The 24,741-nt window shown below is 36.1% G+C and overlaps 3 protein-coding genes, 1 long non-coding RNA gene and 1 other non-coding gene across 5 annotated transcripts; all 5 read right to left on the bottom strand.

Moving 5' to 3' along the window:
• Positions 1-4,281: 4,281 nt before the first annotated feature.
• Positions 4,282-4,366, bottom strand: LOC126720125 (small nucleolar RNA snoR31). The gene has a single exon (XR_007653279.1). It is a non-coding gene; the product is annotated as a small nucleolar RNA snoR31 (small nucleolar RNA).
• A 3,808-nt stretch (positions 4,367-8,174) lies between these two features.
• On the bottom strand, positions 8,175-11,158 carry LOC126719126 (uncharacterized). The gene is made up of 6 exons (XM_050421714.1): positions 10,973-11,158; positions 10,659-10,880; positions 10,465-10,557; positions 9,806-9,907; positions 9,253-9,681; positions 8,175-8,234 (listed from the first exon to the last, which is right to left on the bottom strand). Exons 1-6 carry the CDS (start codon positions 11,156-11,158, stop codon positions 8,175-8,177), a joined length of 1,092 nt encoding a protein of 363 aa, XP_050277671.1.
• Positions 11,159-13,314: 2,156 nt separating this feature from the next.
• LOC126719127 (uncharacterized) lies at positions 13,315-14,463 on the bottom strand. Its single transcript, XM_050421715.1, has 3 exons — positions 14,354-14,463; positions 14,155-14,266; positions 13,315-14,058 (listed from the first exon to the last, which is right to left on the bottom strand). The coding sequence occupies exons 1-3, from the start codon at positions 14,461-14,463 to the stop codon at positions 13,315-13,317; spliced, it is 966 nt and encodes a 321-aa protein (XP_050277672.1).
• Positions 14,464-15,242: 779 nt separating this feature from the next.
• On the bottom strand, positions 15,243-16,943 carry LOC126719128 (uncharacterized). The gene is made up of 2 exons (XM_050421716.1): positions 15,956-16,943; positions 15,243-15,838 (listed from the first exon to the last, which is right to left on the bottom strand). The coding sequence occupies exons 1-2, from the start codon at positions 16,941-16,943 to the stop codon at positions 15,243-15,245; spliced, it is 1,584 nt and encodes a 527-aa protein (XP_050277673.1).
• Positions 16,944-18,887: 1,944 nt separating this feature from the next.
• On the bottom strand, positions 18,888-24,138 carry LOC126716814 (uncharacterized). The gene is made up of 2 exons (XR_007652295.1): positions 23,801-24,138; positions 18,888-19,282 (listed from the first exon to the last, which is right to left on the bottom strand). It is a non-coding gene; the product is annotated as an uncharacterized LOC126716814 (long non-coding RNA).
• Positions 24,139-24,741: the final 603 nt, after the last annotated feature.

Here is a 24,741-nt window from a genome sequence, read left to right on the forward strand (position 1 = left end):
CCATTGATACTTCTAGTCCCTCATCTCTTGCATTTGACACTATTACTGTTACAGCCTTACCTCATACTTCTCCACCTCAAATTAGGAAGTCTACTAGGACTCATAGACTACCTACCTATTTACAAGATTACTCTTGTTCCTTGCTTACCACCAAACCCTCACCAGGTAGTCCCTATGATATCAATGATCATCTTTCTTATGCTAACCTTAGTTCTTCCTATCAAGTTTTTGCTCTTGCTACTAGTGCTGAAGTTGAATCTAAGTATTACCATCAGGCTGTGCTTTCAAAGGCTTGGTAGGGAGCAATGGACAAAGAGATTGGTGCTTTAGAACTTAATCATACTTGGGATGTAGTTCCTTTGCCTCATGGGAAGTTTCCAATAGGTTGCAAGTGGGTTTATAGGATTAAATATAATCCAGATGGCTCTGTGGAGAGATACAAAGCCAGATTAGTGGCTAAAGGGTATACACAGCAAGAGGGGCTAGACTATTCTGAGACATTCTCACCAGTTGCCAAATCAGTGTCTGTGAGGGTGTTGCTGTGTATTGCTGCTATCAAGGGTTGGCCTTTACATCAGTTGGATGTTAACAATGCCTTCCTCCATGGTGATTTAGAGGAGGAAGTGTACATGTCCTTACCACAGGGCTATCACAGCAAAGGGGCTGTTCAACAGATGCTAGACCTCTTGTATGCAAGTTGAGAAAGTCACTTTATGGATTGAAGCAGGCCAGCAGGCAATGGCATGCTAAACTATCCACAACAATCACTGAGATGGGTTTTGTTCAATCAAAATCTGATTATGCCCTATTTGTACATTCAAAAGGCTCTAATTTTACTGCCCTTTTGGTCTATGTAGATGACATATTGATCACAGGTAATGATGCTCAATGTGTAGCAGATTTAAAAGAACTCTTGGATGCTAAGTTTGGGATAAAAGACTTAGGAGCGTTGAAGTATTTTCTGGGGTTAGAAGTGGCAAGGAGTGACAAGGGCATTACTCTTAATAAGAGAAAATATGTCTTAGAAGTGTTGACAGATTTAGGTATGATAGGTTGCAAGCCTATGAAAACACCTATGGAGCAGCACCTTAGATTGTCCAAGGATGAAGGAGATTTAATTGATGATCATTCACAGTACAGAAGGCTTATAGGCAGGTTGATGTATTTAACCTTGACAAGGCCAGACATTTGTTATGCAGTGAACAAGCTAAGTCAATTTTTGAGCAAGCCTAGGCATCCTCACATGGTGACAGCACTAAGGGTTTTACAATACATCAAGGGTGCACCAGGGCAGGGGTTGTTTTTTTACAGCCAACTCAGATTTTCAGTTGAAGGCATTTTGTGATGCGGATTGGGCAGGATGCCCTGACACTAGGAGATCTTTGACAAGATATTGCATTTTCCTTGGTGAGAATTTAATATCCTGGAGGTCCAAGAAACAAAACACTGTATCAAGATCCTCAGCAGAGATTGAGTACAGATTAATGGCTTCAACATGCTGTGAAATCACTTGGCTGCTATATCTACTTGAAGACTTCAAGATTGAGCACTCCAAGGCTGCACTCCTCTATTGTGACAACAAGGCAGCCTTGCACATAGCTGCAAACCCCATGTTCCATGAGAGAACAAAACATATAGAAGTGGATTGTCATTTAACCAGGGAAAAAATACAGGTAGGTATAATTAAGACTTTCCATGTTAGGACCAATTTACAACTAGCTGATGTGTTTACTAAAGCACTTGGTGCACCTGCATTTCTGGATTTGATTAGTAGATTAGGTTTACTCAACATTTTCAGCTCCAACATTACTTATCCACAACCATGACAAGACTCAGAAGCTATTTCCACAACAGAAGCAGCTCTGGTCTTGAGGGGGGTTGTTAAGAAGATTAGTCAAAAGAGTAAACCTGAAGCAGTGATGAATAAAGAAAGATTGACTCGTGTAAGAAAGACTAAAGAGGAAAAGAAGAAAAAGGGATTAAATGACAGTAGCATTAGTGTATTATTGAGAAAGCTACTTGTAGCATTAAAAGGGTAAGTTAAGCACGAGAGATGCACATGGGAGTGTCTGTGGAGCTGTTAGTGGACAGATGGCTAAATGTTATTGGAGGCGTATAATTTGGGAAGTTGTTATAGGTAGTTAGAGGTAGTTATTAGATTTCCCACTCTTTTTATCTTCTGGTAGAGTAGTGATTTGCGGTATAAATGTAAAGGTGTACATTGTAATTCATTCAACTTTTGTAATCACAATTCTGAGCAATAAAATTTTCTCTCTCATTCAGAAAATTCTCTCTTGGTTTTTGAAGTTTCTCATAGTTTCTTTGATATTTTGCTTGGTTATAACACTCTGTTTTTCGTTTCTGATCTTTAACAGCCCCCCCCCCCCCCCCCCCCCCCCAAAAACCAAAAAAGGAAATAAGGTTATTCTTTTTCTTTTCTTTATTATTAATTTTCTAGCAACCAATCAAACTTTGAAGAAAAGGAGCTCAAAATTTGAACTTCACACGCTGCATTGAAAGAAGCATTTGACTTTTTTTTTTTATGCAATATAACTTTATTAGAACAAAGGAGATACCACATAAAAGAATGAAAAATTACAATTGGAAAGAAAGAAAATCAATAAAATTTACAACATAATATGTATATCACTTGTGCCAAGCATACAGGACCACTCAAACAAAAAGCTAATTTCAACTCGATAACAGAGCTCCATACCGTTAAGAATTCAGTTATTTATTTCCTCCATATTGTCCAATAGTAATAGAGTAGTTAGCAGCTCACAGAGCTGGGGAGGTCAGGACGTCACCACTTGAAGCCATCGCTGCCGAGGCTGCCTGGAGCTGCCGCCGAGGTTGCCTAGGTTCGTGGGGGGTTTGGGTTTGGGTTCACAAGAGCCGATGGGTCGTAAGAGTTTGGGTCTGGGTTCAAACATGAAATCAGAGCTAGGGAGGTTTGGGTCTAGTTTCACCACCGCTGGAGCCTTTGCTGCCGGAATGAATGGTTTGGGTTCGTGAGGTTTTAGTTTGTGGAAACTCATAAGTTTTTTGTCATATGAGGTTTTGTTTTTAGATTTTAAAATTTTGGCTGAAATTGTGCCATCTAGGGGAGGTTTTTGTTTTAAGTTTAGCCTTGAAACTACGTAGTTTTGATTCATGTCAGCTCTTTGCTTGGTCATTACTAAAACAATGTAGTTTTGAGGCTGATTTGTTAAAAATAAAACACATCAGCATGATGATATATCACTTAACAGCAGAAATTAACCATGGTGAATGAAATGCGCACGAAACCAAACTTCAAGATGTAAAATCAAGTTTTCGAAACTTTAGAGTGTAAAATCTAGTCAACCCAAATTTCAGGGATGTAATTTAGGGAGATAATTTATGATTTAAAATCCCGTCATTCTCAAGAAAAATTCTCTATTCTTTTAAAATTGCATGCGTGCTTTAAAATTGATACATGAAAATTATTAGCCTTTACAAAAAAAAGAAAAGAAAAGAAAAAGTCTTTGCTTTGAGGCTAGTAGTTTTAAATTTCATAAGAAAAATTGTAATTATTCTATCTTTGAATTAAAATAGATAGTTAGCTAAAAAATAGTGTATATTTTTTTCTTTTATCAACGTTAGAGAAAGATGGAGTGGGAAAAAAGAAGAAAATATTTAATTTATTTATAAAAAAAAAAAGTTGTAGTATAATCAAATAGCTGTTATTTCTTGAAAAAACTACTCATCCTCATCCAAATCCCCTTTAAAACCCACTATTAAGCTGTTAACCAACTCAAACTTCTCCACTAACAAATGGTTATAACAATTACTACTACGAGAAGGCAAGCACGCTGCCTCCTCGTTGTATCATGATACTAGTGCACACAGTGTGTTGCACTGCAAAAAAAATACACTGAAAAATGTGACTTACGTTTCTAGTGTGTACGATAAACACCGCCTATGGTGTTATTCTTGCTAAACCCTACGAAAAGTTTACAGAGTTTCTTGAGCTCGGCTTTTTGTTAGCTCAATAGATATTAGTGAGAGTTTAGGGAGGTCTTCTGAACTAGTACGCGAATCACTCTGTATAAAAAATAAGCATTTGCTACAATCAGAAACAATTGCAAGTTACAATTTAGGCTTAATGAATTAAATGCAAATTCAAAATCTTAAGATTCTATAAAAATAACATGACTAGGCTTCAACCAAATATCTAACTTGATCAATATACTCTGTTAATTTTTTTGTATTTATGAGAATCAAACCTCGTTTTATTTCCTAACCAATTAACAAACATTAATAGATTTAGTAACAAGTCGTTTAATCAATAATGAATATCTCAGATCAAGTGTTGAATTAATTTATTTCGCTTCATCCCAATCTATAAAACCAAAAACAATAGCACACAAAAAACATAGAGACTCATTAGCATACAAAGAAAGAGAAGAGGGGAATGAAACCCCAGGACAAGTAGTGATACAGGTTGTGTGGGGTACGGGTATAATTGTGAGGAACAGTGAGAGCTAGTCACGCTCTTTTATTCCAGTAAACGTGGAAGACTAAGACGTTGATCACTCGACAAAAGTAAAGCTATCTAAAAGACATTTTTATAGTCTTTCTTTATTGGATACCTCAGAATTTGTCCGTGTGCATGGGTTTGAGAAATTGCGGTGTGATTGTGAGCGTTTTAGGGAATTTTTACTTTATTTCATTAGTCTTTGCCTTTTTATTGTTAATAGTAAAGACGAGGAAGCCATTGCTTGATTTGAAGAATACTGTATTTCTCACTTTTTTTTTCTTCGTAGAAGCTTCACTACCGGGCAGACTAGACAACCAGAAGCCACGGTGCAGTTGTTGAAGGCATTATACTGTGACTTGGGAAATGCTGAACGGAAATGTTGAAAGTTGCATTTTTAAAAAATAGCTTTTTTTTTTTTTTAAATGTATTTTTTGAAAACATGATTTTGAAATCCACGTACACTTAAATGTTTCGTAAAACATGTAGAAATTGTTATTTGAAAACTCTAAAATTTTTGTTGTGGATGTAAATTATCAAAGAGATTTTTTTTTTTTTTTTTTGAAAAGGTAACAAAAAGATTCTTTTTGTGTGTGTGTGTGTGTGTGTGTGGAGAAGAACGTACCAAAAAGACTTAATTGTGATGTCCATGCTAATAATAATAGGAGTAATAATTATTAGTATTTGCTAAACACGTTAACACACGGTCACTTCCTCCGTGCTCCACTACAGAGCTTTTTTTTTTTTTTAATTTATTATTATTACTTTTTTTTTATATGATCCCCACTACAGAGCTAAACACAGTAATATTATATATGTGGCTTTTCACTTTCCCTTTCCCAAGTCTTAGTCAATATATTCAGCAAAAAAAAAAAAAAAAGTCAGTCAATATCAATATCAACCAAAAAAAAGAGAAGTGGAGAGAGAGAGAGAGAGAGAGAGAGAGAGCCGTGTGTCTCTTTTCAACAAAATAGTTTGCAGAGTTCACAATTGAACTTGTTCTTCCATTGCAGCGTTTGGTGTGTGTCGCATGACTTCTTCCCAGCAGCACAGCTTGTGCCAAGAAGTTGCAGGCACTGGAGAGTCAAACGCAAGTGAGGATTTTATTATAGGCTGATAGTTTTTTTATTAAGCAAATACTTCAGGTTATTTTAGGTATTGAGTGCCCTAATACATCCATGTTGCCAATATGCTATGAGTTTTAAACTAGTATTTTCATAAAAAGCTAGTCAGATGTACGATTTTAAAACGTGACTTCTTGGCATTTTGAAAAATGTATTTTCCTAAAAATCACGAGGCTAAACGCATGTTGTTTCGTGTTTTCTTCTAAAAACATGTGTTTACTCTGTGCAAATGCTTATCCATACAAGCTCATAGTCTTAATAAAAATAATTGAACACCAACCAATCAGTTGGTGGATTTTGATGGACTCTCACTAAAGAAGAGCCTTACTCATTTAAGGGTGCTAGCACCTAGTGAGCTATAACTAGCAAGCTAGCAGCCCCTTCCTTATTATTGGTAAGATAGGTTCGGAATCCTTATTATTAGAGAAAGGGGAGTGTAGCTAATTTCATTTTCAATTCGGATTGAAATTATATGCAATAGCTCTCAATGACTGAGATTGAGATTTGAAAAAAAAAAAAAAAAAAAAAAAAAACTTTCAGTCTTAACTATTGAATAAATAAAGTGAAGAAAAAATAAAAGTGAAAGTAGTAAAAAAAAAGAGCGATGAAACCAGCCTTACACACATGACAGATAATCAAAAACAAATACAAAACCCTTATCTATTTAATTAAAGATCAAATTAACTAGAATGCTGGCAATAGCTGTTGTCGGATTGCCAATAAGAATACTAACAATGGTCTGGAGAATTACTTTCACCATCTTCAACAACTTTTCATCCATCTCACTATTTCTCTTCAATTGTTGACGCTGAATAGGCAGCTCCAAATTCTCCAAAGGCAAATCGTCAATACTAATAGACTTTCCCTTCTTCTTTATTAACTCAAACAACATTTCCCATGTGCAATAAACATGAAAATTAAATTTGCCACACTCCGACACATAAGACCACCCTTTAAATAATATATATTTACATGGGATTGGGTTAAATTAGTAAATTTGAAAATATTACCATATTAAAAAACAAATTGGGTGCAATGGGAGTTTTATTTATTTATAATTTTATATATAGATTATAAGTTTACACACCAAGTAGGTAAGAGTGCCTAATTCCATTACATCCCATAATAATGCTTTAATATGGTAGAAACTTCATTTTGCGACTCTTATTTAATCTTGTTTGTATCTCATGTGCAATGTGCATATCATCATCACACCGCATCACAGGTATTTCAAATTATAACTCAAATATCATATAGTCAAATCAAAGAGCTAGTCACGCTCTTTTATTCCAGTAAACATGGAAGACTAAGACTTTGATCACTCGACAAAAATAAAGCTATCTAAAAGACTTTTTTATAGTCTTTCTTTATAGGATACTTCAAAATTTTGCCGTGTGCAGTGGGTTTGAGAAATTGCGGTGTGATTGTGAGCATTTTAGGAAAATTTTATTTTATTTCATTAGTCTTCGTCTTTTTATTGTTAATAGTAAAGACAAGGAAGCCATTGCTTGATTTGAAGAATACTGTATTTCTCTCCTCTTTTTTTTTTTTTTTTTTTTCTCTTCGTAGAAGCTTCACTACCGGGCAGACTAGACAACCAGAAGCCACGGTGCAGTTGTTGAAGCTATAAATACTGTGACTTGGGAAATGCTGAATGGAAATGTTGAAAGTTGCATTTTTAAAAAATAGCTTTTTTAAAAAAATGTATTTTTTGAAAACATGATTTTGAAATCCACGTACACTTAAATGTTTGGTAAAACATGTAGAAATTGTTATTTTAAAACTCTAAAATTTTTGTTGTGGATGCAAATTACCAAAAGAGATTTTTCCTTTTTTTGAAAAGGTAACAAAAAGACTCTTTTGTGTGTGTGTGTGGAGAAGAAGGTACCAAAAAGACTTAATTGTGATGTCCATGCTAATAATAATAGGAGCAATAATTATTATTTACTAAACACGTTAACACACAGTCACTTCCTCCGTGCCCCACTACAGAGCATTTTTTTTTCTATATGATCCCCACGACAGATCACTTTCCCTTTCCCAAGTCTTAGTCAATATCAATATTAACCAAAAAAAGAGAAGTGGAGAGAGAGAGCCGCGTTTCCTATGGCCGCGTTTATAAACGCGGCCTAAAGTCCGCAGCTCAAAGCCTATAGTCGCGTTTTTTGAAAACGCGGCTAAAACCAGACCTATAGCCGCGTTTACTAAAAACGCGGCTCCAGGACAGCTTCGAGCTGCGTTTCAAACGCGGCTATGGCTGCGGACCTATAGCCGCGTTTTTAAAAACGCGACTATAGGTATTCCAAACGTCTGTAGCCGCGTTTTCAACGCAGCTGAAACGGAACCTATAGCGGCGTTTCTAAGAAACGCGGCTATAGACCCAGCGGGAGCGGCGTTTCAAACGCGGCTATAGCTATTTCCCAGCAACATTGATCACACTATAGCCACGTTTTAAAAAACGCGGCTATAGGTTTTTTTTTTTTTTTTTAATTTTTTTTTCTCTGCTTTCTGAACTTCCTGCTATACACACAACTCCCTTCTTTCACAACTTATTACGTCCCAAGAATCACATATTCCATAAACATCACAAGGGAATTAAACAACTTCCATTCCTACATCACAAGTTCCATATACATCAAACAGAAAATAAACAAGTTCCATAAACGTCATTACATCACAAGGGAATTAAACGATCACCCATTCCTACATCACAAGTTCCATAAACATCACAAGGGATCTAAACAACTTCCCATTCCTACATCACAAGTTCCATATACATCAAAAAGAAAATAAACAAGTTCCATAAAGGTCAATACATCCTTGGGGTCACAAGTTCCGTAAACATCACAAGGGAATTAAACAACTTCCCATTCCTACATCACAAGTTCCATATACATCAAAAAGAAAATAAACAAGTTGCATAAACGTCATTACATCCCGAGATCACAAGTTCCATAATAAACATCACAAGTTTCATGAACATCACAAAGGAAATACACAAGTTCGCATTCCTACATCACAAGGATTTTTGTACATCACAAAAAATATACCAGAATGATTTTTGTACATTCTAAATTGCTCTCAAACAGCCACAGGCAGCAACCAGTTTGCTTTGTTGTCCACTTCAAAATAAGTCTGCACAAATTATTCTGGCGGGAGTTAAATTTGCCAAATTTTTGCCCCCAATACATAATACTCTAAACATGAATTTGAAATTGTAATTCCGCAATGCTTAGATGCACAGTTGTATCAAAAGGCCTCACAATGGAGCAATTTGGGAGACTAATGTTATGAGGGAGAGAGCTCATTTGGATTAAAAAAAAAAAAATACAAAGAGTAACATGAGAGGAAGACTATGCAATAGTTCAACTATTCGTTAAAACAACCTAGTCAAAACTTCGAATTCAATCAAGTTCAGCAATACTTTATCCATCATAGAATGGTATGTTTATATGAAGGCTACTGTTTGTAGAGAAATTTTTAGAGAAATTTTGTTTTACCTCAGGATTCACAGTTCCATTCCCATCAAGCACTGTCATCCTAAAATATATTAAAGGCATCGTATTAATATCACATACCAATGCGTGTGCAAGATATTAAGTTCTTGGCTAAATAAAATTTGTTTAGTACCTGAGAATGACCCCAATTATGTATCCCCTGGCTAAGTGAAGCAAACATGGTTTTCATCGACGCCATCATTTCAGCCATCCGTGCTTGGGCCCTCGCCTCAGCTTCAGCCATTTCCTCCCTATGCCTCGCTTCGGATTGAGCTACTTCCCCCCTACAAATTGCTAGTTCCTCCCTAGATTTAGCTAGTGCCTCCCTTAGCTCTTCATGACTCGTCTCCAAGTCTGACATCCTTTCGTGAGTTCTGCTTGACAATGGAGTAGTAGTCGAGGTAAACTGTGATGCGTTTCTGGCACTTCTTCCTGATGGGGTGATCCCAAAGCCTACCCCACGTACACGACCTAGGCGCTCATCAAGACCTATCACCCGAGCATATGCGTCGTCCTTCGACCAAAGGATTCTATTACCAATCTCTCCGTGTAGTCGTATGTCCTATTCATTCAAAAGTACTGCCATCCTATCTTGTTTTCCCACAAAAACCAAACAACATATTACACACCAGAATTAATACAAACACAAAATACACTAAAATTCAATTCGATTAAATTGTCCTTACCATCTGATCTTGCACACGGTCACTAACAGCAACCCCATCTTTCGTACGGTATACTTTTTGAAATACATCCGCGCGTTCGACTGTCGCCCCTTTATCTTTCGCCTATATGATGAACAAACATAATTACAATAAACACTAACTATATAATGTTGTTATGCCACAATTAACACAAGTCCACAATGAGATAGTCATAACATAACAAAGTTACTGAAATAAAGATAAAGCTGAGAGAGTAGTAACATAATGAGAGGATTTAGCTACCTTCCAAATACACATGGGGTTGTTAAATGAAGAGATTAAAAATAAAAATGACATGGAGAGTTAGAAAATAGGCATCATAGACTTTCTATAATAACACTCTATTTGAGATAAGATTGAGATGCGCATCTCAAATTACCCATGAGTAACCTAAAATGTTTGGACTTAGTAAAATTACCCATGGGTGATGTATACATTAAGAGGATTAACAACGTCATCTCTATATATTACAAGGATGCATAAAGCTATGTATTGCATTTTTTACTTACCAAAAAACCTATAATTTAATTAACTTATCCTTATTCCTAAAACATATGAAATGAGATTAAGTTGGTAAATTTGACCTCAAAATATCAGGGGACATCATGTAGGCATTTATGAATTCTAAGTTTACTTATTACCATTTCAGCAGAAATTTGAGCAAAACTTTTGGCCCCACATCTTGCTATGTCTTTTTGCTTGTCTCGACTCACCTTGTTTTTGAGACTTAATGTCTGCAACCACATTACCATCAAAAAAAGAAAATTTAAAAAAATCAAAACATCTCTTCACTAAATTACCATGAACATGAGTAAGACGAAGAAAGTAGCAATACCTCAGTTTTTTCATTGAACCAATAATCAACCATCTCCTTCCACTGTGCTGGGATAACCCCAGGCGGTTCAATAGCCAATACTTGTTCACGTGACAGCCCAGGTTTTTTGTGATCCTTCTTCAACTTGGTCCTGCGATTCCTCCTTAGTTCTCCTAGCTGACTCATTGCCCATCCCATTTGATTGGGTGGTTTGACAATAGTGGGATCAATTATATACCGTTGCTGAAATAAGACAGTAGAGTTAGCAAAATGTAGTATTTTAATTAGGACAGCAGGTGTAAATAAAAATAACTAATATTTCATTTTCATACTACCTTAATCTCCGTCCAACAATCATTTTTAAACTTTTGAGGGACACTTGGCCACCCAGCAGGCGTAAGCGGGCATAATAGGCCATTCTCGCAAAACGAGCCCAACCATCGAACGAACAATTCCCCGTCATCGCCAATCGGTTGGCCTTCATCATTTAACGGCAACTGAATTTTGTACTCACCAGTCATTGCCCATATGTCAGTCAACCTTGTTTTTCCACGTTTTCCAGGCTTATTTTCTGATGCTCGATTTTGTTCCGGTGCTGGATTTTGTACTGGTGTTTGGGTTTGAACATAATCATCTGTATCTACAAGACCAGCAATATTAGAACTGATTTAACAAAGCTTAGAACTAGTGAAAAATGTCACACCACGCAAAAATTATGCATCTACCAATTGAAATAATAAAAGGTTTACGATTTCATGGTTACAAAACATAAGTAAATTTAGGCCTTTCTCCCACGCATTCATGTAACCCACTTACGTAGCTTTCTGAAAAGACGAGCAACCATGCTTCGTCACGGGTTGCCTTCAATTATCCTTAATAAATTTGGATTTAGAATATATAATTTCAACCCGATCTTCTCTTTGATCATTCAACTTCAGCAAATTTGTTTACCAATTTCCTAAAGTTAACTGGTAATTGGAAATTGCTAGCTTAATTAAGCAAGTATAACAATAATCTACAAGAACATATCACATTTTTTTTTAATCTCTCTCCGGATAGAATGATACCCAAGATGGAATAGATCCTACATACTTGGAATTGATAATCAAGGTTTTGCATTTTTCCACACTTTGTTAATTTGGAAATACAGAGGGAATGTCTTGGTTATACTTTACTGCATATAGTTGGCTTCGAGTCAAGTATATAACATGTCAGGAACATCCCAATTGAAAAACCAATGCCATGAAATTGGACTGAAGTGATCGAATGGACCATAGTGGACCCAAAGGACCGAGGTAGACACTGTAGGACCAAAATAGACTGAGCAGAAATGAATGGACTGAGCAGACCAAATTGGACCAAATTGGACCAAATAGACCAGAACCGACTGAATTGGACCCAAAGGAAATTAATGGACCAAACGGACCAAAGTCAGCAGAATATACTCAATATACCTTGATATTTTAATTATATTATGAAATGATGTAAACCACTAACTCATAATTGAAATTGCAAAACATAAATTAATCCTACAATATTAAAAAACTGTGAACCAAATGAATTCCTATATGTATTAGCTAGAATTGATCTAAGCATCCAATAATAAACATCAAACCTTACATTCGAAAACATGACCAATACCTGGAGCTAGTGTCTCATCATCGTCACTTGCCACCGGTGTTGCCACCGGTCTTGCATCCTCAGAAATGTGGGGTTCCTCATCAGTTGCCTCCACCCGTTGTCGTGACTGTGATGATCCTTGCCCAACGTAAACAAGTCGCAACTGACGTTTCCTCCCCATTGTTGCGTCCAACACCTTTTACAACACAAAGAGGAAAAATGGTTAAGAAGCACGGCCAATAATTGTTAACTGTAGTAAAGATAATTATGTATGTTAAAACTATTATTTCTTAACAACACGAAAATATAACAGTTATAACATATATATGCAACAACATGAAGAAGTAACAGTTTCACCTAATAATTATATATGAGTATCAATCCGATTCTTAAGTCATGAGGACACATATATCCTATAACAAAGACACAAGTGTAACTAGAGTCTTCATTTCAAAGTAAGAAAAAAAAAAAAGACAACTCAACCCCATACCAAAACCATGTTGAATGTTTTTCCCTACAATTTTCTCTTTTAGTATAGGTAAAGATTTAGTCTCGTTTGTAGCAACTTTGTTATGTAAATGAAGTAAGTTTTATTTTAGCCTATTAATTTCCTACTAAAATTATGTTCACACTTCCCACTTTGTTTGAGTTAGCTTAATCACATATTAGTCATGCTCAATCACAATTAAATCATGTACATACTACATACATCCGTAGGCAAATTGTGAAAGAGGATAGGGTCATAGACTGATAGGGAGGAATTCACAATAACAACCCTTTCAAACGTCTAAATCCTTCTAGGTTGTGCTTTTCAAGTCATACGCAGAGTCATAGTGACTCCAGAGCCCTGAACGAACCAGAAAGATATGTCTATGTTATTAGTGATTATATGTTAAAACTTTTATTTTTTAACAATTTTGACAAAATAACAGTTTGTACATATATATGCAACAATGTCAAACTTTGCACGCAATATGCCTTTACAAATGAGAACTTATAATTTCAATAATAATTAACTATAACACAATTACGCATACCACAACAATATCCTATTACACTACTCATCATCACTGTAATCAACTTCGTTGTCATCTTCATCGTTGGAGTCATCATCAATGAACTCACACTCATCCAAGTCGTCCATTTCAGGAAAATCTCTTGGGCCAATGATAGAGGCATCAATTGTCATTCCCTCCACATCATCTCGACCCCAACGAAGGTCATCCCTACCAACATCAGGACTAGTGACAGAGTACGGGATATTCTCAAGAAACTCATTCGTGTCATCCTCATTACAATGGGGCCCAATACCTGCATCAAATACATCTCTGGCTTTCGTTTTAACGACAACATACCAATCTTTCTGCCTTTTATCTTCAACATAAAAAACTTGTGTAGCTTGAGACGCCAACACATATGGTTCATGCACCATTTCCTCCCCACCATGTACGGAATGATTAAAATTCACCATAGGAAACCCAAACTCATCAGTCTTATATCCCCTCCTATTTTGATCATCAACCCATTTACACTTGAATAACACATGTTTGATATTGCCAGAATAATTCAACTCAATGATATCTGTCAACACACCATAGTACATATTGCCACCTTCAGTGGCAACACTAACTCCACTATTTTGCGTTTTTCTATTTCCCTCGACATTCGAACTCCTAAATTTTAACCCATTTATGACATAATGTTTCAGCCGATTTACTGAAGTATATGGCCCTTTCGAAAGCGTGACAAGTGTATCACTAAGTCCAGTTCTTTCCCTATCAGCAGCAGTCATTGACATCACCTAATATAATCAAACAAATTAACTGAGTCTAATTAGTACCGTCCTTCTACTTATGGGAAAGTTGCAATGTTAAAAAGTTGAATATATGACACGTACGTGAGATCTAAACCAGCCACAAAAGTTCTCCATGTGGTGCTTATGAATAGTAGCATTGGATATACGACAGTGGCCCTTTTGAAGTTCATCCTTCGTCAAACTTTTGTGCATCCTACATGAGATGGCAATTGTATTAGTGTTAATACACGGAGCGCACATTGGATTCTCGTGCAATTATATTGATGTCCATAATACTTACTCACGAAACTGGTAAATGTTCTCGGAATTGAATAGCACATAGCGATGAGCTTGGGTCAATTCCCTACTTTCTAGTGCCACACTTAAAACCACCCATGTTGACTCCTCCATCGTCCTTGTGGGTCGTGAGAATATAGTTTCGACTCCTTCCATATACCGTGAACAAAACGTTAAACATTCCTCCACTATGTAGCCTTCGGCAATACACCCTTCTGGAGCAGCCCTGTTTCTTACATAAGACTTAAGGCGTGAGAGGTACCTATAATGCGCATGACAAGGTTAGTAATTGACACTAGCTATTACAAAGCACACATGAAACCTCATACTGTACATGTATTACCTATGACTTACCTCTCAATGGGGTACATCCAACGGTACTGAACTGGACCACCAATCTTGGCTTCAGTAGCCAAGTGCATGACCAAATGTACCATCACAGTGAAGAAAGATGGAGGAAATATCTTTTCCAATTCACACAACGTCACTGCAATGTCAGCCTCAGCACTCGCAATATCAAACACCGTAAGGGTTTTCGAACAAATTTTCCTAAAGAAATAAGCTAACTTTATCAAAGGCCTAATAACATGCGATGGCAAAGATCCTCGTAAAGCAATTGGAAGGAGTTGTTGCATCAGGATGTGATTATTGTGACTCTTTAAACCAGAAATCTTACGTTCTTTGAGGTTGACACGGCGGGAGATGTTGGAAGCATATCCATCGGGCACTTTTACGTCTCGCAAAACTTGCAAGAAACCATCTTTCTCCAATGCAGTCATATGAAAACACGCAGGCGGTATCATATACTTATCATCACCTTTTCGCTGTAGGTGGAGTTCTCTCCTTATTCCCATTTCCGCCAAGTCAAGGCATGCCTTGTAATTGTCCTTTGTCTAGTCCTTCACGTTCAACAAAGTGCCAAGTATATTGTCCATCACATTCTTCTCTATATGCATCACATCAAGATTGTGTCGCAACTTGTGATCCTTCCAATAAGGCAATGTGAAAAAAATACTTCTCTTCTTCCAAACACACTGGTTTGCCTCACCTCTCTTTCTTTTGTTGTATTTTTCTCGACATTTCTTTCCCAGACAACGTGTAACTAAAGTTTCAGTGTCCACAATTATGTCTGACGCAACTGGTGGCACAGGAGCCACTCGCATATCAGTGAATCCATCAAATAAAGTATCTTCTTTCCGAAATTCGTGGTCACTACCCAACCATCGCCTATGTCCCATGTAACAGAATTTGCAGCCATTTTTTAAATATTTGGAGTCGGTCTCTGAGGCACAACAAGGACACGCAAACTTACCCTTCGTACTCCAACCCGACACATCTGCATATGCAGGAAAGTCATGTACCGTCCACATCAATGCTACATGCAATTGGAATACATTTTTTGAAGATGCATCGTACGCTTCTACTCCAACATCCCATAATTCCCTCAATTCTTCTACTAAGGGTTGCAAGTACACATCTATTGCAATCCCTGGCGATTTAGGTCCAGGAATAACTAGTGATAAAATCAAAGATGACCGTTTCATGCACAACCAAGGCGGGAGATTGTAAGGGACTAGCATGACAGGCTAAGTGCTGTGAGTAGTACTCAGCATTTCGAAGGGGTTGAATCCATCCGCAGCTAATCCAAGTCTGACATTACAAGGCTCAGACGAGAACTGTAAATGCGTAGTGTCAAACATTTTCCATGCATCCGAGTCAGCAGGATGCCGCATTACCCCGTCCTCTGTACGACCATTAGCATGCCATTTCATAGAGGTTAACCAGCGTAGGATCTTTGCAGCTTTCTTCTTTCCCTTACTAGATGAGGCATTATTATTTGTAACAGATGCCTCATTCGGTTTCCACCTACTTTCTTCGCAACAAGGACATGCCTCGAGGTTAACATTCTCCTTCCAAAATAGCATACAATCATTGGGACAAGCATGGATCTTCTCATACCCCAAACCCAAATCTCGAACTATTTTCTTAGCCTCATAATGGTCCTTTGGCAACTTAGCGTCAGAAGGGAGCATATCCATCAAGAGTTGAAGCAACATAGTAAATGACTTGTTCGTCCAACCACAAAGAGTCTTCAACTGGAACAACACAACGATGGCTGAGAATATGCTAAATTTTGTACACCCAGCATATAAAGGTTTGTCCACATCATCTATCATTTTGTAAAACTTTTGTGCACCATCATTTGGACCTTGAGCCGGTTGTTGCACAGTTTCCCCTTCGTCGATTGGTTCAGGTGGCATTCCATGCATGGGGCACAAATCATGCAACATCCCACGAAAGTCACCGTATTGTTCTAAGGACTCTTGGACATGACTACTCCCACATTCAGTGGCAGTTGGCACAGCCGCCGATTCCCCATGCCATTTCCAAAGTGTGTAATTTTGAAGCATCCCCTTACTCCAAAGATGTTCACGTGCCACCCCTGGCAGTACCAAATTCATATTCACACATTTGGTACAAGGACAAAAGATTTTCCCATCGCTTGCATGTTTTGATGCAAATTCCACAAATTTAAGTACACCTTCAATATATTCCCTTGAACCCCTCTGCTTCTTCATCCAACTTTTATCCATGACTATACAAGATAAACAATATCTGACCTACAACAACATTTGGTAATGCATAGCCAATAAACCGTCAAATTAAATTCAGAGGTGATCTGAGACTTATTACTGATTTGTAAAGAACAAACATACCCAACTATGCATAAATTTTCATAGAACATATATATATATATATATCACTACATCAAGAATAACCTATACTTTCAATTTTCTAAATAGTAACACTAAATGAAGCATAACTTAATGTGATAACTATGTCCAACAAATCACATATGCATGCAATTGTAATAATTATAACCTCCAGAATACCAAGATAACTATGTCCAACAAAGAAGTCGTCTCCTACATGTGATAATCTAAGCTAAAATCATTTTCCTGTTTGTATGTTTCTCAATATGTACCGAATAACCCCTGTGGATTCAATAGTGGTGATTCAACCTAAAATGGCTAATTACTATAATACTACTTTCACTTGCATCTGTAAATATGACATTTACACAAATATTAAATACTGTTATTATGGAAAGAGGAAGAAAACATTTACTGACATATATAGGAACTATGAAGTGTTGTCATGTTCATAAATTACAAGTAGGTTGTTAAGAAGGTTGTGCATTCCTCACAAGTCACAACATACATGTAGCAATAACGCAAATGTAATAACTATTTCCATTAAGAGTAATGTATCATAATTTTTTTTTTCTTTCTATTAAATTATACAACGAAATTAAGATTTTGTGTTGTGAATCTTCAAAATTTATAAATTAAATACAAAGATTGACTGTGTTGGGTGATTTAAAGTTTTTAAAGCCTCACTTATTGTAACTATAGTCGTATTTGTAACATACAGAGAAGACAGTCAAAATGAATGCAGCTATGATCATGTGAAACTTTGTACTTCTTACAAAGGATACCTATAGCTACGTTTTTAAAAACACTGGTATTTGTGGTGGGTTTTAGCTACATTTATAAGGAACGCGACTATAGGGCAACTATAGCTAAATTAGGGAATAAGTATTAATTGTAATCAAATATTACACCCAGATGCATTTCCCAGAAGGCAAGTCATGAAAAGAAAGCTACCTTATCTTCAGCAAGCTGTGGAAGATGAAAAATCACAGATGGCTCAGTGTCTTCCTACCTGAAACCCCCATTACGAAGCAAAAATGAAGCTCAAGAATTCTTAACATAATAGAAGATTGGACCACATGTACACAATGTAGTACAATCATGTAAACATGTAAGATGTATAAGAAAGCTATATATTATATTACACACCAACTATGAGTACTTTTATTTTTGTTTGTAAGAAAAATCTGCAACTACATACTTATGTCACCGCTAACCTCACGGACTTCATTTTAATTGTTATTTTATTCGAACTCATTTTCAGGGAACTGATGTTTGGTTAATGACAAAATATAATAGAAAAACGATTATCTTGCTTACACAATTGATATTCTATAGAATTGTAATAGAGCGCATATACTAAATGCTATGTATGATGATATTGTAAGTCCAAAATAGAATATATTGTTGCCCACTCCTTTGAGGTTCCAAGAGTTGGTCTAAGTGAATTGTTACGAACAAATCGATATGATTTGTTGATTCTATATTAGCAGGAAAGAACCGAATGCATCCATGTAATTAGTTATTACTTGTTGGGAGTCGATTGTCACATTTTGTTATGGAGTTTAAAGTTTATTTAATTTATGAAAAGCGTTAGTCAAGAAGAAAGTTGTATGAAGGGTTGAAAATAATTTAATTTATGAAAATTTATTTCATTTATGAAATAAGTTAGTCAAAAGAGAAGATGTATGAAGTGATAATATCTATATTTAGGTACTTCCCAACTTATTAAATTAAGAGGAAATTGAAGTTAATTGCATATACACACACACACACTCAGGCATCTCTTCATGCAATTAATATGAAGAGCGAGATATTCACCCATTAAAATATAAAACCACTTCCCTTTCCAATACAATACTACACGTTGGGTATGTTCCAACTGTGTTTGTTTTACAAGTATCTTTTCAAAATTTGTATCATACGGCTACGTATGTCTCAGATACAGCCCTATGATACAAATCTTAATCTATATAATTAAAAGAAAAGAACAATTACAACAAAAAGAGTTACAAAGATGCAAGGACGCATCAAATTAAGAAAGATAGTAAGCACAACGAAGAAAAGGCGTGGGAATTGGGCGGGTACCAAGATAAAATGAAAGAAAATGAAGGTGAATGGCTTTTGAGAGGCGTCTGGATTTTCTTGCACAGTGACCGGAATTTTTTGTGAACTTTGTGCCTCTGACTATAATTTCAAATCTTTACGAACAACATCACCTGTGAAAGACATGTAAGGAACATGTTAATTAATAGATACATGTACACGTGCTCAACAATAGTAGCTGCTTATCAGTTGCAGTTTCATGCAAATTAGAGTGGATTGTGCATACAAGTACATAGTTAGAAACCTTTCTCAAAGCTAAACAAGTCCATTTGGCAAAGCATTTTTCCTTTAGTTTTGAACTTATTAAGTATAGATTTTTAAAACCTCTTTCTTTTTTTTCCTTTTTTTTTTCTGGATATAAATTAACAATACTTTATCCAACTTTCATAAAAAAAGCTTTTAGTAAATAACTACATCCAAATGCACTAATGTGTTTGACATGAAATTAGACGTTGGATCAGCTAAAAAGGGCAGAACCCAATTATTACGTTATTGAGAGAAAGCAATGCCTAATGTGATCAATATGGGCACTAATAATTCTACCTAATCAGAATTATTATATATTTATTATTTTGTTTTGAAGATCACTAGCTATAATAGTCAAAATAGCTACAAGTTACAAGTTTTGTTTTTGTAATGAAAAAAGTTCTACTTGAACTTGGAAGCAAATAAGATATTGAAACCTCGACAGTAATACACAGTTAAAGAAAATCAAACATACTGAAATCTCCTTTCTTTCCCTCTATCAGCTTCACAAACACCCAATTTCGTAAATAAATATATACACAAAAACTTATTAATATCGTAGGTTTCCTGTTTTTTGGCAACATTGAATAGATATCTTCTAATGTTTTTGTGCCACAACCTAGCCATATCCTGATGTGGTAAATATGTCAGCATTGTTTGCGCTTCATAAAAGTTCCCAACTCATTTACGTAGCCAAGACAGTCAAGAAGCATCACTGCTACACCCATCACTACAATGTAGACATTCTTATTCTAAGAACTTCCTAAACTATATCTTCAAACCCAACACCAAGTAACAGGTTGTGATGGCAGTCAAGCACACTTTGTTTTACACCTTTTTTTTAAGACACAAAAACTGACTATGCACGCAATAAAGAGGCTAGAGGTTTTAATAAAAATAAAATAAAATTGTTTTATTCTTTATATTGAGTTTGGTTTTTTTATATATAAAAAAAAATTATTAACTTATCTATATAAAGCCTTTTAAAGCATCCGTTGTTTCTATGTACAACTACATTTATACACCCATTTTTAATAAATCAACAACGCAACAAATAAGTCAATCCAAACACACATATTTTAACAAGAGAATTGGTACCATATATGTAATTATGAATATTAAGAAATTCTAACTCCTTCGATAGAAGAACATATTCCTAGAACATTAAAACCTCAATATATATATATATATATATGTATGTATGTATGTATGTATGTATATAATTAAAAATAAATAAATGATTTGTTACCTCCTTCAAGAATTAAAAAATAAAGTACTAACAAAATCCCTTGAAAAAATATAAGAATATCTTACTGAAATTCACACATATATTGCTAAAAAAAAAATAATGACAAATCACATATAAATAGTCATCTTAACTAATCACGAAAGAGAAATTGATACAACAGGCACTACAAGTGAGATATGCCCTTCATCCAAAACACGATACATCTAGATGTGAGCTTTCATGAGTACCAAAAAGATAGGTGCTTTCGTCTTGGAACAATTGTTGCGATGCTTACTTAATTTTATTTTGTAACATAGCAATGAGATTTATTCCTTTCTTTTAGATTATTTTAATATATTTTATACCAACATAGAAAATATAATATAAAGTATATTGTTAACCTTATCAACTGAACCAACTCCGTAAACAAACACTATCAAATTTCACAACTACGATAAGACATCAATAATCATAGTAAAATAAGACAAACTAGTCAGTAAAATTTTCATAATTAAAATTAAAAAAAAAAAAAATCCACTTCAGGGTCCACCAATAGTTGTACCATCTAGAAACTTAACAAAAATTTTTCCTACTTTGTAGTTTGTACCAAACCAATCTAATACGATTAATCAATCACTATGCATTTCATAAACAAATGTACTTAAACTGTTGGCCATTTTGTACCAAACCACAGTTTGCAGTTCAACCAACTGCCACTCTCTACAATAATACCTTCAAAATCAAAACCAATCTAAAACAAAGTCACAAATAAAAATTTGATTTCCTTAGGCCCCAAATTTTGTTGGGCCAACCCTATTTCATTCCCTTTTCACTCAAACCAAACAAAAAAAAAAAAAAAATTAAATTTTTTCTCGTATTTCCCAATCAAACATCAAGAATAAAGTGTGTGTTTCGCAAAATAAAAAATTAAAATTAGAAAAAGAAAGAAAAAAAAAAAAGACTAGAGGGTGAAAAGGCATAAGGAAATGACATAAAATAGTTCTAAATGACTTGTTTTTCATTGACCATGTATAACATTTGTTATTGGATAACATGAGTTTAAAAATTAAATTAGTGCACTTTACCTCCCTAATGGATTGGTTATTATCATAACTAGTTGTAGGTCTATGCAATGCATGAGGCATTTACAATTTTTTGTATCGATATATATATGTTCAATAAAAAGTCTGTGCTTCTTCCAACCACATAATAAGAGTCTTGAACATAAAAAGCTACTTTGTATGGCTTTGTTTTATCATATTAACTAGTTTGTGTGATTGTATGAAAATATTAACGGCGTTTATTGTTAGAGAATGAAGAGGGCAATAAATTTATTTACAGATGAATTTCTGCCATGATATGTTATATAATTTATACATTGTAAGATGAGCTTCACAATCTTCATATGAAATAGAATTCCATTGAATAACTTATGCATTACACGATTGTAGATTATGATACTAAATTTAATACCATAATCTTTAAATTTCTTACCCCTATAAAAAAAAATAATAATAATAATATCATGTAGGGGGAACATAAACAAAGATAATAAATAATACCACAAATAATTAAATTAAACAATTAAAAATAATTATGTTACTTTTTGTCATTTTCGATTGAACTGGACCAATTAGATCGAGTGGATCAAAGGGCCAAATTGGACCGAAAGGACTGAAGTGGACTAAAAGGACCGAATTGGACCGAAAGGACCAAAATAGACTGAATGGACCAAAATGACCGAAGTGAACTGAATGGACCGAAAGGACTGAAGTGGACTAAAAGGACCGAATTGGACCGAAAGGACCAAAATAGACTGAATGGATCGAAGTGGACCAAAAGGACTAAGGTAGACTGAATAGACCGACATGGACCGAATTGGACAAATTATCAATAATTCTGAAATGTCATTATTAGTTTATTACCATCTGCATATTATGTGACAAAATATGTACTTCAATAATAATAAAAATTCTAACAAAGCATTTGAGTTATCACACCTAACATAAATGAGATAAGTTGTTCAAATCAAGGTTCTAAAACTTGTTTAGCAAAAGAAAAAAAAAAGTTATTACCGCAATAGTTATTCCTTGAAACCTTGGTGATTTAAAGTTTTTACCCTAAAACTTTTGAAAGCTTCAACCAGCTTTAAAGTGGTAATAATATCATTGTCAATAGGTTTAACGGTATAGTGGGCGGAGATTATCTCTGAAGTTAGAAATATGTCTGATAATGACAGTGATGCAGAAGAAGATGATTTCTGGATGCCTCCAGTGGGAGATCGTTGGGATTTTGATGATGGAGCACACACACAGCAGCACACACACAGCAGTAGCAGCGCGCGCACACACACACAGCAGCAGCAACAACACACACACACACACACACACACAGCAGCAGCAGCAACACACACACACACACAGCAGCAACAACACACACACACACACACACACACACACACACACACACACACAGAGCAGCAACAGCAGCAACACACACACACACACACAGCAGCAACAACACACACAGACACACACAGCAGCAATAGCAGCAACACACACACACACAGAGCAGCAGCACAAGCAACACACACACACACACACAGAGCAGCAGCACACACACACACACACACACACACACACACACAGGAGCAGCAGCAGCAACACCAACACACACACACACACACAGCAGCACCAGCAACACACACACACACACAGCAGCAGCACACACACAAACACAGAGCAGCATCAGTAACAACACACACACACACAGAGCAGCAGCAGCAGCAACAGCAACATACACACACACAGAGCAGCAGCAGTAGCAATAGCAACATACACACACACAGCAGCAGCAGCAGCAACACACACACACACACACACAGAGCAACACCACACACACACACACACAGATATCAAAAACCCACCAAGCAAAAATGACAAACATGAATAAACCCAATATGAATTCATCGATCAAACATCTCCAAAACCAAATATTGAAATATTGAAATATAAAACCAAATATTGAAATTGAACATTTATACCCAAAATCAAAACCCTAGATCGACGGCCGAAACCCTAAACCTAAAATCGAAACCGTAAAGCAAAAATAGGAACCCCAAAACAGGAATCAAAACAAAAAATTTTGAAAAACTTACTGCTAGTCGGCCTTGCGAGAATGGGTGTGTGCCAGCGATCGATGAGAAGGAAACGAAGAGGAGGAAGAGCGGAGGGAGGAAGGGGATTCACATAGGGTGGAAGTGAGGTAGCTTGAGATCGGTGAGAGTGGGCTGAGATCGGTGAGGGGAGTGTGAGATCGGTGAGAGTTGTCTCAGATCGGTAAGGGGAGTGCGTTGGAGCGGTGAGAGTTGTCTGCAATCGGTGAGGGGATGTGCGAGCGGTGAGGGGACTGTGTTGGAGCGGTGAGGGGAGTGTGCGATCGGTGAGGGGAGTGTGGGCGATTGGTGAGGGTTTTGTGCGATCGGAGAGCCAGTTTTCTGTTTTGATGGTGAGGGGTTTCATGTTTCTTTTTTTTTGTTTTTATACTGAAACTTGAAGCTGCGTTTTAAACGCAGCTCCAGACTTGTACTGAAACTTCAAGCATTTCTGAAGCTGCGTTTTTTAAACGCAGCTCAAGCTACAATTAAAAAAAAAAAAAAAATTTAGCCAGACTGGCCTGAAGCCGCATTATTGAGCCGCGTTTTTGGAAAACGCGGCTCCAAAACGCGGCTGCAGACCGCGTTTTTTGTAGTGCGCATGACCTTCTTCCCAGCAGCACGGCTTGTGCCAAGAAGTTGCAGGCACTGGAGAGTCAAACACAAGTGAGGATTTTACTATAGGATGATAAATTTGTTATTAAGCAAATACTTCAGGGTATTTTAGGTATTGAGTGCCCTAATACATCCGTGTTTAGTCTATGCAAATGCTTATCCACACAAGCTTATAGTCTTAATAAAAAGAATTGAACACCAACCAATCAGTGGTGGATTTTGATGGAGTCTCACTGAAGAAGAGCCTTATTCATTTAAGGGTGCTAGCACCTAGTGAGCTACAACTAGCAGGCTAGCAGTCTCTCCCTTATTTTAGTAAGATAGGTTCG

Source organism: Quercus robur, chromosome 3 (assembly GCF_932294415.1).
Source record: "Quercus robur chromosome 3, dhQueRobu3.1, whole genome shotgun sequence".
In the NCBI taxonomy this organism is placed as follows: domain Eukaryota; kingdom Viridiplantae; phylum Streptophyta; class Magnoliopsida; order Fagales; family Fagaceae; genus Quercus; species Quercus robur.